The 14531-nt window shown below is 50.0% G+C and overlaps 1 protein-coding gene across 5 annotated transcripts in view; it reads left to right on the top strand.

The window, feature by feature from the left end:
• The window catches only part of MEF2D (myocyte enhancer factor 2D), a 155959-nt gene that overhangs the window by 94735 nt on the left and 46693 nt on the right, over positions 1–14531 (top strand). For all 5 annotated transcript variants that reach the window (XM_084824326.1, XM_084824325.1, XM_084824321.1 and 2 more), the window contains one exon: positions 12815–13018. In XM_084824326.1, coding sequence (XP_084680452.1) covers positions 12815–13018 — 204 coding nt within the window. The remainder of the gene's footprint in view (positions 1–12814; positions 13019–14531) is intronic.

Below are 14531 nucleotides of genomic sequence, written 5' to 3'. Positions count from 1 at the left end.
GAGACTCAGTCCAGACAAGATGGAGGCACTGTTAGTGGGTGGTTCGTCTGCCCACCTGAATGGTGTTCGACCTGTTCTGGAGGGGGGTGCACTCCTGCTAAAGGATCAGGTTTGTAGTTGAGGGACTTCAGTGGGACTATTTACACCAGGAGATGGAGTGCGCCCCTCTTGGTTCCACTGGACCTCTCAACAGTTTTTATACCATTGACCATGGTAACCTTCTGCATTGTTTGGTGTGGATGGAACTTGGGGGCAGTGTCTTGCAGAAGCTCCTGTCCTCCTTAGAGGGATGATCCCAGAAAATGATGCTAGGGTACTATTGCACAACATCTTGGCCATTGGCCAAGGTGATGAAGCACCTTGCCCAAGAATGAATGTTAGAGATGAGCTTATTGTGTCTCAGGAGGATCCATCTTGTCCCAGTGCTGTTTAACATCTACATGAAACTGCTAGGAAAGACAGGGATATGGAGTGTGGTATCTCCAATATGCTGATGACACCCAACGCTCTCCATCTGGGTCCAGAGAGCTAAGGAAGTTCTGAATCATTGTCTGTGCATGATAGTGGACTAGATGTGGGCTAATAAATTGAAGCTTAATCCAGACACGATAGAGGTGTTTTTGGTCAGTAGGAGAGCTGATCTGGGATTGGGTGTACATCCTCTTCTGAATGAGGTAGCACTCCCTTTGAAAATTTACCTGGGGCATCCTGATTTGCTCCTGGATTCTCAGAGAGTGGCTGTGGCCAGGAGTGCTTTAGCCTGGCTTAGAAGTCAGACCTGGGCATGATGGCATCTCAGCTGAATTACTGCAATAGGCTCTATGTGGGCTGTCTCTCAGAAGTGTTCAGAAACTTCAGCTGGGCTTGAACGTGGCAACTAGGACGTTTACGGGAGACAGTCCTTGGTCACATACGACTCCCTCATTGCAAGAGCTGCATTGGCTTCTGGTCCATTTTGTACCAGTTCAAAGTGTTGGTCCTAAATGGCCTTGGAGCAGGTTACTGAAAGGGCCGCCTCCCCTCTCCCATCAGAGCTTGCCTGCTGGTTAAGATCTACTGGAGACGTGCAGCCAGTTGGCAGCAAAAGTGTGGCTGGCGGGGTGCAGGAGAGAGCCTTCTCTGTGGCCGTGCATTGGCTGCGGCCCTCTTGTAAAGGCTGTCTTTTTCATCAGGCTTTCTCCCTTGGAGAAGGACTTCTTGTTTGTTTTAACTTGCTGTTTTTTATTGTTGAGATGTCACTGTTCGGAATATGATGCAAGCTGCCTTGAGCATTGCTGTTTTTTAAATGGAAAGGTGGGGGTTAAACACTTTAAATGATATGTTTCATAATCAGCTAGTTGGAATTTAGGCTCTTGAGGCTGTACCTGTGAGTTCTGCATGTCCGGTGTGAACTGGAGACCCTTGTTTCTCTATTTTGGCTTGGAGTGATGGGTGGTATGAAAAGGTGAAGGAGGCTGTGTGCCAAGGCAAAGGTGGTTCTTGGCGTTTGACAGCTGAAAAAATGAAGTGGAATGAAGCACAAAGGTGATGGAGAAATGGGGAACAGATGAGTGATGTAATGGCAAGGGAAGGATCAGAAAGCTGAACTCCCTCTCTGCAGAGAGGCCTAGGAAGCGTTGTATGAGTCGAAGTTTGAAGCCTGGCAAGTTTGTTTTGTAGCATCTTGACTGAGGCATGAATCAGGATATCCCCACTTCAAATTTTGCCTCTGCCAGGAACTTCCTAACTAGCCTTAGCTAAGGGGCATTAGTTAAGCCATTCTCTCTCAGCATTCCCCCCCTCCCCCCCCCGCATTACAGGGTAATAATAGTGCCCTACTTTGTAGGGATGTTGCAAGAACTTCAGCAAGATAAAGTGTCTGTGAAGTACTTTGAACATTTGCAAGCACTATACAAATGCAAATTCATGATAATCAAAATGTGAATGCATTGTTGTTGATATATTTATTGCTAATTTCATTGGCATGCTTTCTCTGTTGGCATTACTTGGCAGTGTTTTATGAGAGCACCTCGGGTTGATGCAAACGTGGCAGTGTGCTGGTGCAAGGTGCCCAATCGCTCCTGCTCCAAGCAGGAGCCTGACGTGTGTACCCGGAACTCTGGCTTGTTATGGAAGAAGAGACAAGCGAGAGGTGGAACGCAGAGCCTGACAAGCCAGAGTTCTTGGTTCACACGTCATGCTAAACAACCCAGGGACGGAGCGTCCCTGGGTTGTTTAGCCACTCTGGTGCACCAGCCTGTTTCCATGTTCGTTCCATGTGAACTGGACCTTGTCTGTGTCTCCCCTACCAAAGTAGACTCGAAGCCAAACTACCCTAAGGAACAGTGGTGGAAGGTACTACCCTGTGGAGGCTTTTGGCCTTGAGTTTTGGCACACGTGTCCAAGCATTTAGCCACCTCTGCCTTCATCCTAGGCATGTGAAGAGCCCCTTAACTGTGGTGAGTAAAAACCTCACCCAGGTGAGCGGGCAAGGAAACCTGGTTACCAACACTTTTTTCCCCCCTGTGATACTGCAAACAGGTAGCATAAGTATGCATATGCTGGTGGACTAGGAACTCCTGTGAGAATTCGGCCTTGTCTACCTATGCAAGCAGGATGATGTGGCACAGAGCACTGTACAACTTCAGGCTGAAGGGAAGGGACCACATGTTGGAGTGCTGCTCCATATTTTTTTTTAAACCCTCCTTGCAAGTAAATGCCAGCACATTAGTGAGAGAGGTTCTAGCTCAGCCCTCCCCCCTCTGTGCTAGTTTTCTTCCTTCTGGGAGCTTTTTATGCAAAGGACCATTCCAGAATAGGATTCATGCCCACTGAAGTCTGAAAGGGTATTATAGTCTTATTTGACCACCCCATTCTGCTGCACGTGGTTATTCTGAAATCCACACATTTGCCTCTCTCCATCTGATTTCTTTTTATTAGCATGAAGTAGCACTGCTGGATCAGGCCGCTTGCATCTATTGCTTACATTTTTACCCCGCCGTTCTGCCAAGAAGCTCAGGGCAGGGCAAGCACATAGGAGCCGACCAGCCCCCTTTTACCCTTACAACAGCCCTGCGAGGTGGCTCAGGTGAGAGTGACTTGCCGAAGGGCCCCCGGGGAATAGGAGTTTGAACCTGGGTCTTCCTGCTCTTAGGTCAGCCATTACACTACACTGAACATAGGCGGCTGCCTTATCCGAAGGCAGGAGTTCTTCCCACTCTGTCCTCCCCCCCGCCCCCCCAATAATGGCAGGGGCTCTGCTCAGCACTGCCATCTGCAATCCTGCATGCAGTGTGGAGATGTGAGGAGCAGCCCTTCCCTTGCGCAGCCTGTCAAGTGTGGCTGAGCTTGCAGGGAGTTTGGCGGTGCAGCCATCGTTTGGAAAGAAGGTGGTGTGAAATCAGTCTTTGCTAAGATGACATCTCTGTGTATTTTTGGCACGGGGGTTGTGATCGCTTTGCTCAGAGTACAATCAGGCCTAGCCGGGAGGGAGGATTTGCTAGGCTAGGCGATGTGTTTGGATGGAGTGTAGCGACTTTTCCGCATTTCGCAGATGGAATGAGGGGCATGCTTGGAACACCCCCGATTCTTATAACAAGGATTCCTGCCCAAAACACCTTTGCAAGGATGGGGGGATGCAGCTCGGCCCCTCCTCCTGCTTTCGTTTACTCTGTTGTTTGTGTTTTGGGAGAAAAGGCTGTTAAAAAAAGCCATTCTGTTGTTTGTGTTTTGGGAGAAATGGCTGTTAAAAAAAGCCATAAGCCGCATCACTGATTTCCCCATGGTCATAAACAAATCATCCCCCCATAGCCTTCTAAAAATAGTGTCCAAGGGAGCAGGCCTATTCTGGCCCCCTGTAATTCAAGCACTGACTTATTCTATAGTAGCTCATCCTGTCTGGATTTGAAATCCAAGGTGGTGATGCTTTTTGTTTGGTTTTAAAGAGATGCTAGAAAAACAGCACTGTCCTCCAAAGAGACCAGGGCAAAGTTGGAAAGGACACAAAGCTGCCACCTTGCTGAATCTGGGCAGGGCAGTCTCAGTTCCTGGATGTGGGGGTCAACTGGGAACCCCCCTGCACGCCACATTGAGTTGCATGGAGTAAAGCTGTATGAGAGAGGAAAGCTGGAGCTTCATGCTGAAGGAAGGACTTTACATGTAGGTGTGACCCCTGGCTTCTCCAGTTCAAAGAAGAATCGGGGAGCAGTTGATTGGAGGTGAATTGCTAGGGAGATGGTGCTTGTTGTTGTTAATAATAGTTTAGTTCAAAGCATTTTAGCCCTCTCTTTGGCCAAAAAGAAGGCTCAAGAGCAGTTTTATTATTTTATTATTTATTTATTGCATTTATATCCCACCTTTTTTCCTCCAAGGAACCCAAAGTAGCGTACATAATCCCCCCCTCCATTTTATCCTCACAACAACAACCCAGTGAGGTGGGCTGGGCTGAGAGTCTGACTGCCCCAAGTCAGGGAGCTTCCACGGCTGAGTGGGGACTAGGGCTTCCAGCACTCTCACCACTACCCCGCACTGGCTTGCAGAGATTAATAATAAAGCAGGCCCTGCCCTCAGGCTTACAATCTGAAAACCCCGAAACAAAAGGAAAAAGGAGTTGGGGCGTGGGGGAGAGGAAAACAGCAAATCTGGGCCCTGGTCTTTAGGTATAGAATTCTTGTAAGCACTCTTCCTGGCAGCGAGGAGGGAAGAAAGCTCTCTGCAGCTTCTCTTTCTTGGGTCAGTGGATGGGGTCAGGCTGGTCTCCCCTTGTCATGATCTTCCTAGGAGCCCTGGCCGATAATCCTGGGCGAGATAAATAGTCTCACCTGGCAGCCTCCTCTCTTGTTCAAAACATGCCCCAGCAGCTGCAGACGGGTGCTGCATGGTACTGTGGGGCTCATGAGCGTGCATTTTACATGGCTGTGTGCGCAGAGATTTAACTTCTGGAGAATCCTGAAGAATGACAGCACTGGCAACAGAGCTGAACAAAAATGATAATAAGGCAATCCCAGAGGTAAAGAGACGGACAAAATAAGGGCTGTAACTTATCAAGCACAGAAACCGGAACTGTCCCTAGTAAATACAGACATTTGAAGCACATGTAGTAGATACTCCAGAGCAGATAGGTTAGAGAAAGAATATCAAACCATAGTTGTGTTTTCATGCAACGGGAAACCCGAATTCTGGAGAATCTTGGCTTACTGTGAACAAGCTGTGTGCCTGTGGATGTAGCCCTTTCACTCCTGTTTGACTTCTCTCTGGAGCAGTTAAGTTAACCAGGAATTAAAAGCTTGCTGTGTTGTCTGAACCTGAGCTCCTGTCTTGATTCACCCCTTTACAGGCCAGGATTGCAAACCAGGGTTTGTTCTTGGTTTATGATCCCTGGCTTGCTTGGGAGCAACAAACGAGAAGCCCTGCTCTGGAGAACACGGTAAGCTTCCAAGTTTTGGTTTGTTTAGCCACTCCCTCTGGTGGGAGGAGCCAAGGGGGAGTGAAAGGCCTGTGCGCGTGCGCAGGGACATAGCTTGTTCACAGTAAGCCAGGATTCTCCAGATCCCTGGTTTACTGTTGCATGCCAATGCGGCCATAGAGGGATTGCCGGCTCTTGTGTCAAAAATATTGTAGTCTGTGAACCTGAGTGCTTCTCTGAAGGCGGACATGATTTTTCCTTTTGAACAAAAGATCTTTGCAGCAGTGAAAAGTTTGTCCACGTCCTTTGTATAAGAAACAGACCGAAGTGGATGTCTCTTTTCCTCTCCAAAGCAGGATAGTTATAGCAGTGGATTGAGCCATGTTACTTAAATGGAACCTCCATATATGGCAGAATTCTAGGGGCTGGGGACCAGCAGGGGAACGGCCGTTGCTTCACACCCTCTTTGCAACCCTCCAGAGGCATTGGCTGGCCCACTTTTGGGAACAGGAGGCTAGACTACACGGGTCCTTCTCAAGGACAGGAGAAATCCTTGTCTGCATCCTTTAAGAAGGATGCAGACAAACTGGAGAGGGTTCAGAGGAGGGCAACAAAGATGATCAGGGGACTGGAAACAAAGCCCTATGAGGAGAGACTGAAGGAACTGGGCCTGTTTAGCCTTGAGAAGAGAAGACTGGGGGGAGACAGGATAGCGCTGTTGAAGTTCTTGAAAGGCTGTCCCAGAGAGGAAGGCCAGGACCTCTTCTCGATCATCCCAGAGTGCAGGACACGGAATCATGGGCTCCAGTGACAGGAAGCCAGATTCCGGCTGAACATCAGGAAAAGCTTCCTGACTGTTAGAGCCATATGACAACGGAACCAGTTCCCTAGGGAGGTGGCGGGCTCTCCCACACTGGAGGCATTCAAGACGAGGCTGGACAGCCACTTGTCAGGGATGCCTTGACTTGGATTCCTGCATTGAGCAGTGGGTTGGATGCAATGGTCTTGCAAGCCCCTTCCAACCCTACTATTCTATGATTCTATGAAATTTAGAGAGAAGAGAAAAGGCCCACCCATTGCTGTTAGCCTGACAACTAAATGGAACCTCCAAGCTCAGGGGCAGCATCCCTTAGGATGCCAGGCGCTGGGGACAAATGACAGTATTGCGTTGTTGTGGTCTTCCTGAAAGCATTTGAGTGCAACCTGATGCCGGGATAGAGGATCTCCTTTCTCCTTTCCCCTTTAGAATACTCTATTTTGTATCCTAAAAATATTTCGTATCTTGTTAGGATCTTGGCTAGAAAGTCCCAATGAGAGGATAACCAGAACAACCAACAGCCCTCCCTCTCTCCCTCCACATTCTTTTTGCTGGCAGCTGCTGATGCTCTAAGAGGGCCGGTCTCCTTCTGACTGTGTCTGGCTCCTCCGAAAGGTGGCATCTGAGATGGATGGAAGAGGCAGCCAGCCGGGCAGTCAGATATGCAGCCGCTGGCCTGCAGCAAGTGCTGCATGGGCATCCATGCCCCCTCACCCTCCCTGGCCTCCATGTTGCCACTTGGGAGCTCAGCTTGATCCCACTCCTTGCAAGGGAGCCAGCCAGGAGAGCAACGGAGGCTGCTCCCCGGTTTAAGCCTCCCCTGTCAGGCTGGCAGCCGTCTGCAGCCAGAACGTCCTTAACATGCCACAAGCGGCCAAGTGGCCTTGCCCGGCTGGCAGCAGGCTGGAGGAGGAAAGAGAAAGGGGTGGGGAGGGTGGGCAGAGCCGGCCGCTGACCCCTGCCTTGATTCCAGAATAATGTGGTTCGCTGCTGCAGAGCCGGCCAGAGACCCTGGCAACGTGACTGCCGCCGGCTCCGAGGCAGGGAGCCCAGAAGACAAAGGACAGGTGGCTGAGCCACCTCACGTGGTGGAACAGCTGTGTCGTGTGCCTCACCTTCGAGGGGGCGAGGCGATTAGAGCCCAATCTTGTTAACTGCTTTGGGCGTATCGGTGGCGGGTGGGCGGGGGAGTAGGCTTGAGCCACTGGTGGGAGAACGCAGGAGGCGGGCAGCCTGGGCTACTAGCCCTGGTAAATCCCCCCTCCTGTCCTTTTATCCACGGGATTGTGGCGGGTCTCCTAAGGGCTCAGCCTCTTCTCTCAGGCTGCTTCTCCCTCCAGTAGGTTGAGGAAATGACTGAGGAGCTGCACAGCAGGTTCAAGTCAGGCAGAGCGAGGACTTGAAGCTTTCGCCTCTCTTCTCAGTTAACTGCAGTTTAGCGTGGCGTCCGAACCCCAACCCTTCAGTGTGGTTTAGCAAATAAGCCGATTTCACAGACGAGGATTTGAAGTTGGCTTGTTTCCATAAAGTATCATTAAAGTTAACCAGAGTTTGTCTGGGCTTGGACATAACACATGAAGTAAGGTTAGTTACAGTGGAAGTGAATGCTTCTGATCCTCCTCATGGCTGCGCCAGCGGGGAATGGGGTGGGCGGGGTGGGTGAGCCCGAGTCTGTTCGTGTCATGCTGTGCCATAGCTTAGTATTGTGTCTGACCAGGCCAATGTGTTTTTAATGTGTGAACCTTATAGCAATGAGATGTGGTTAAGGCCACTGGCGAGGAGGAGGAGGCTGTCAACAGAGGCTGTCAACTCTGATGGCTCCCATGCCCAGAAGCAGCAAGCCTCTCAGTCCCAGTCAAACCAGAAAGGGGGGGGGGGGCTGGCATAGCTGTAGCACTGAAGTGCAGGATCTCATCGTGGCAGCCCTCCCCCCGAGAATCCGTTGACATGCGCTCCCACTAAAAACATCCATTATAAAACACAGACATCCAAAACAAACAAACCAGGAATAGTATCTCACAGTTACATTTACTGGCCATGACTGCAGTCCTGTGCATCATTACCTGGGAGCCAGCTCCGTTGGTCTCGATGGTGCTGGCTGCTGACTGCAGAGGTTCAATGTGCGAAACACACCGAGCTTCAACAAAGGCTCCCCAGCCAGCTGAAATGCCGTCTTTAACTTCTAGTTAGAAATGGAAACGGTCTTGCAAAGAACTGCTGCCGTGTAACCTGGTGAAATAGGAACCCCGTCCAAGGAAAGGAAAGCGGTATCCAGCCTCAGCTTGGTTGTTTCCCCATTCCCCGACTTCTTCTGTGCTAACCTGTCACAAGCAATCCTAGACCTCGAAAGCCTCCGATCTGCTCATTCCCTGCCCAGAACGAGGAGGGACCTTCTGTCACCCTGATGCTTGGGCAGATGATGTCACTGCTTTTGTGCTGAAAAAGGTCCCGGGGCTGTGCTCCCCTCCACTGCAGCACTGGGGAGGACTCCTGCCTCCCTGTACTGCTTGCGGGCTTCCCTGAAGCACCTGATCGGCCACGGTGGGGAGCAGGATGCTGGACTTGATGGGCCCTTGGTCTGATCCAGCAGCGCTCTTGCACTCTTACATGGGCCTCTGTGACTCTCTCAGGACATGGCTTTCTTCCCCCTGTTTAATGCATGCTGCTCCCGTTTTCTCCCCATCTCGTATGGTCAGTAGTGAAACTGGAATGGGACCACTGGAGCTATGCAGCTTGAGCAGGGTAGAAAATTAGCACTGAAGCTCATGTAATACAGTTATTTTATGCTTATAATGTTAAATGATGTCATCTTTTCTTTTTCCATCTAAAATAATTAGACGTGCTGATCAAAAGCCTCAGAGGCTTAGAGTGGGCAGGAGACCAGTCAGAGTGGCACTGTCACAATTCCTCCTGGGCACTGTGCTTCCCAGGCAGTAACCAGGGCATTTCCCCTCTTCCCTCCTGAACTCCCCTTGTAGCATCATTTTCTAGTATTTGCCAGGAGTTGCTTTTCACTCACATTGAACAAGAGCTTAGCAAGGAGTTACTTGTGCCTTTTAACTGCTTGCTCTGCGTCTGTCTCCACCTCTTCTACCCCGCCCTCCATGCACTCACCCTCCCTAGCAAGGAGTAAGTCCCCCAAGGATTCTCAGGTTTCCGCCCGCTGTGCCCTCTGCAGAAGCGAGTGGCGTGTTCAGAGGCACCCTCTCCTGGATCAAGTGGCTTTGTCGGTAGAGAAGGGCAGCCAACCCTGTCTCCATTTGTCAGGATCCAAAGCAGGAGACAGGATCTGTCCAGCCAAGAATGGATGGCTCAGTGACCTTGCCGAAGGACAGTGAAGGGAAGCGGTCACTAGGCGGATGACCCCTCCGCCTGTGACAAGCAGAGAGGGGGAAATGCTCGGACAGCTGAGATGCAGCAGCACTCGTAGGTGACACCCTTCGCCTGTTGCAGGGGAGCGGAGAGCCCTGGGTGGCTCTTGTCCGGCACTCCAGGGCTTCAGTACCAAAGGGGCTGCTGGCCAGAGGAAAGAGCTGCCCAGCCCAAAAGGGGACGCACCTGCTGCAGCCCAGAATCCTCGTGGTCCTGGGACCAGGTGATCCAAGACCGCCAGTCTTGTGCTACTACATACTATCAAGCTTCCAGGTCTCCTGCCCTCCCTTGGTCTGGGCAAGTCACAGCCCAGCAAGGCCCCAGGCTGATCCTCCTGGCTTGCCAGACAGTTGGACGACCTGCTTGCTCGCCCTGTTTGTTGCTGGCCTTTCTGACTGCCTCTTTGGCCCGGGTACTTGAGCCTGAGCAGCTGACAGATCTCTGTGGGATCTAGCTGGTGGTAATACCCCTGTAGGCCTTGAAACATCCATAGCAAAGAGCACCCCATTCTCCAGAATCATAGAATAGTAGGGTTGGGAGGGGCGTACAAGGCCATCGAGTCCAACCCCCTTCAGTGCAGGAGTCCAAATCAGAGCATCCCCGACAGATGGCTGTCCAGCCTCGTCTTGAACGCCTCCAGTGTGGGGGAGCCCACCGCCTCCCTAGGTCGAAGGGAACAGGCAGCTGGGCAGTGGCTCAGTATGTGTATTGGATAAAGTCATTCAAAGTGAGTGGTATTGATATTCCCGGACTGTACCACTTCAGTCTACAAGTGGTGAGGCTGCGTATGTGGATGGTTCTAAAAATAAATAAATCACTCACTGTACATGGAAAGCAAGTGTATCAGGGAGATGGGTTCAACTTGGACTCCTCTCTCATATTCCCTATGATAGGTGGAGGTTTTCTGTGTGCGAGCATTCCTCTCAGCCCGAAGCGGCACTGTCTGGGCAAAGCTTGACCATCCAGTTCCTGCCAGTTGGATTTTGGCCTTTGCAGCAGGGAGACTTAGGCAGGCCCAGGAACTTTCTCGAGTTGGTTGTGCACGAGTTCTAATAGTCTCATATCCACCAAGCTCTTTGAGATCCTCAGTGGGCAGATGCTATGAACACACACAGGCCTTTCTCATCACTGGAAGCTGTGTATTGTGGAATGAACGGGGAAATAAATTTCACCCCAGTCCCCAGCTGCACTTCCATGTCTCCCCTTTGGCACGAGAGGGTCTTCCCCCCACCCCCCGGGCCATAGCATAGGAGATCGGCATTGCCTTGGAAGCAGCGGAAATGTTATCAGGAGAACAGGGCAATGTTGGGAGAACTGTTCCAGTCAGGCCAGGGTCTCTATTTGCACCCCAGAAAAGCAGCCCTGTGCAGCTGACAGCTGGGCTCAAGAGAGCCAGCAGGGAGGCCTGTCAGGGAGGCTGGCCAAGTCTGCTCACTTGGGGGCTTTGGATAGCAGGACTTGAATTGGCCCCCAGTGCCCAGATGAATCCCAAGCCCATTCTCACAGCAAGTTTGTGGCTTCAGGATGTGACTGCAACAGGGCTCCTTGGGGGTGGGCAGGCTTCGTTGACATTGGGGGCATTCACTTCCTAGATTTTGCCCCCCCGCAATGAATTGTGAAAATGAATGGTTTTATTTTACAGAAAGTCGCTTAATGTGTGTGCTTTAATCCATTCTAAGCCTTTGATTTTTATTTTACGTTTTGGTACAGGGGATGGTCTGAGCAGGAGCACCCTTGCAGATCAGTATGTTCTGTGCACGTGCGCGTTTATCACCTCTAAGTCCTGGCTAGAGTTGCCACCTTTTTCCTTGGTAGCCTCCTTTGCCTGTAAGAGAGACTTACAAGTATAGATTTTCCAGGCATGAGGGTTCCCTGGTGGGTAGCGCTTTGCTTGCATTTCTGACTGTCAGTGGGGACAGCTGCTGGAAGTATTGGGCCCCATGCTAGGGAGGAAAATGTGGTAACTCCATTGCCAGAGTGGCAGGGAAAAAACAGGTTAGCCTTGACAGGGCTTCCAGTAATCAAGGGATAGACTCTCCTTTAAAACTAAAAACCCACTACAGCCTAGGCCAGTGACTTTACCACCTGTGCAACATTCTGCGAGTTTTAATTCTCCCTTCAAAGCCTATACTTCCGGCCTTAACCAAAAGGATTTGCAAAGTCAAAGTACACATTTTGCATGAAGGAAGGAAGTCATGTCAGCCAAGGCAATAGTGTGCACTGATGGATATTATCTAGGGGTGATGAGCGTGTTCCCCATTTCCTTCCTTGATTCTTCTCTGGTTTGCTTTGCCTTGAGTTCTGCCGCTTCTGAATTTCAGCCGCTGTGCCGCTTCTTTTGCATGCATTGAAGCTGGAGTTGAATTGTCACAGACTGTACTTTTTGCATTTCATTACCATTTAGCTTCTGTTTACACCCCCCCCCCACACACACACACGTCCATGTTGTGTATACATAGCTGCCAACTCAGGGTAATGCTTCACGCATCTGATGAAACGGTTTCTTGTCCACAAAGGCTTCTGCCATAATGAATGCATTAGTCTTTAAGGTGCCCCAAGACTTTTTGTAGTTTAGGAGCATTTCTGAAATTCCGTTTTGGAAAACAAAAAATAATTTCTAAACAAGCTTTCAGGTGTGTCCGTTTATTTGCACCTCCTCCTTCCTCTGTATTGACTGAATGCAGTGTGCATGAATGAAACAACTGCAAAAAAGCAAACTCGGTGTGATCTGTAGGCATGATGGCATCAACCTTCTTTTATATGGTGCTTCAGCAATGCACATGTGTACTCCTGCACATTGGCAAAGCCCACACAAAAGAATCTTGATACAATTGTATGTGCAATGTACATTGATCAGACACTGCACACAAAGATGCAATCCGGCCTATAAATCTCACCAAGATGGCTGTTTTCATTTTGGGTTTTGGCAGTGTTTTATCAGTGCCCACGTGTGAATTGTTAATGTAGAGAAGAAAAGACACACTGCCCACACACAGCACTCTTGACAAAATTCAGCAGTAAAACAATAGAACGATGAAGAATTCTCTGTGTGTCCATTCCACTTCCGAACGATTGAGTCTTGCTTCAGGCTCCAACATCCAGGGCACAATTTGGATGAGGAGAATTTCTGGATATCCCCTACCCCTTCCAGATGGTATCAGTCGAAGAATTTGGGTTTCCTGTTGCAGCCAGGAGCTGTGTTTGATTTGACTCCCCTTGTTTTCTCGGCTTGCTTCCTGCAGGTGACATTCACTAAACGGAAGTTTGGGCTGATGAAGAAAGCCTATGAGCTGAGCGTTCTCTGCGACTGCGAGATTGCGCTCATCATCTTCAACCACTCAAACAAGCTGTTCCAGTACGCGAGCACGGACATGGACAAGGTGCTGCTGAAGTACACAGAGTACAACGAGCCTCACGAGAGCCGGACCAACGCAGATATTATTGAGGTACAGTGTGCCGCCCCTGCCTTGCCCCAGCAAAGGGCGTGGTGTGAGAGCGTGGCTAGGAGCCACAGTGGTGCCAGGTCCGGAGGAAGCCTGCCTCTGGATGCCAGCCCCAGCAAGTAAATAACCGGTGCCTTTGTGCGCTGCTTGCGGGCGTCCTGAAAGCACCTGAGTGGCTGCTCTTGCCAGGGGTGGAGCCGGGTCACACACAGTATAACACTGGTGACGTCTGTACGTGGCAGCAGGTGCTTCCACCTTTCATCTGCCACCGGAAGTTTGACAAGATACCGAGATGAAATACTGCTGCTAGGCAATTTAGTTCTGGGTACCAGTGGCTGGGGACAGACTTCCACCTGTGCTTGTGGGTGCCCCAAAGCCTTCTGCATAGCCAGAGGATGCTAGAGGGTCTCTCAGTCTGGTGCAGCCCTGCACCAAGGATTCTCTTATGTCCTTGAGAACGTGCAGCCCTGCCGATCTGAACCCTTCCAGGCCTCCAGTGCTTTTAACAATCATGCGCAAAGGGAGCATTTTGGCAGATACTTACTTATTCTCCCACCAATAGGCCAAGTAAAAAACTGGACATGTGCTGATGGTTGTAAAAAAAAAAAGATCTAATACAGCTAAGGGACGATGAGGGATCAGACATCACAAGTGTGACTTCCCTGTCATTTTAGGGTTGTCACCTTACAGGGAAATGGCACCACCAGGTGGGAATCATTGTAGTTCTTCTGTGGTTAATTGTTCTCATACATTTTATTTTTATTTATTTCTATACCACCCAATAGCCGATGCTCTCTAAATGTGCTCCCAAAGTGATGAGAGGCAACGGTTAAGGGACTGGAATTGTTATGTCTGCACAGAAGGAACTATATCAAGTTTAAGTCCCAGACAAGTATGAATCTTGGAGGGACAGGAAAACTTCCAGCAGTAAGCCAGAGACAAAATGTGAGTGTGAAGTGAACACCCACTGAGACAAGAGGTTGGCTGCGTCTCCATCCTCAGCCTCCGAAATGCAGGTCTCCCCCCCCCCCCCGTCACTTCCTTGTCTCTTTCCTTCCAAGAATTTTGCAAGCACAAGGGTAAGGTTAGTTCCTGCATGTGCCATGTTCCAAAGAGTGGGATAGAGCTGAGATTGTAGCAGTTGCTTTGTCACCTTTCAATGAAAAACTGTGCGTGTGGGCAGCTCCCTTTATGCTTGGTAAGATTTAGACAAATGAATGGTTTGGCTGGGTAATTATTGACATTACAAGTGAGTAGAAATTAAGGCACGCAAAACCTTTAGTCATTCAATTTATCTGCTAGAGACGGCATGGAATACGAGGCCAGTGGAGGAGTGCGGGGAAAAATGTTCCAGGGAAAATATGTGCGTTTTGTGCACAATTGCACTCAGACTTCGGCTTATTTTTTTTTTTAATGTTGTAAATTAAAAAAAAATTACAGCATCATTGACTAGCCACAGATGGAATATAACAGGGGGCACAAAAAGACCCCACCAGCCTCAGATGGCTCTCCCAAG

This window comes from Heloderma suspectum, chromosome 17, assembly GCF_057233095.1.
Source record: "Heloderma suspectum isolate Gila_16-S chromosome 17, 16-S_ref, whole genome shotgun sequence".
NCBI classification, from domain to species: domain Eukaryota; kingdom Metazoa; phylum Chordata; class Lepidosauria; order Squamata; family Helodermatidae; genus Heloderma; species Heloderma suspectum.
This window is presented reverse-complemented; position numbering and strand designations above follow the sequence as displayed.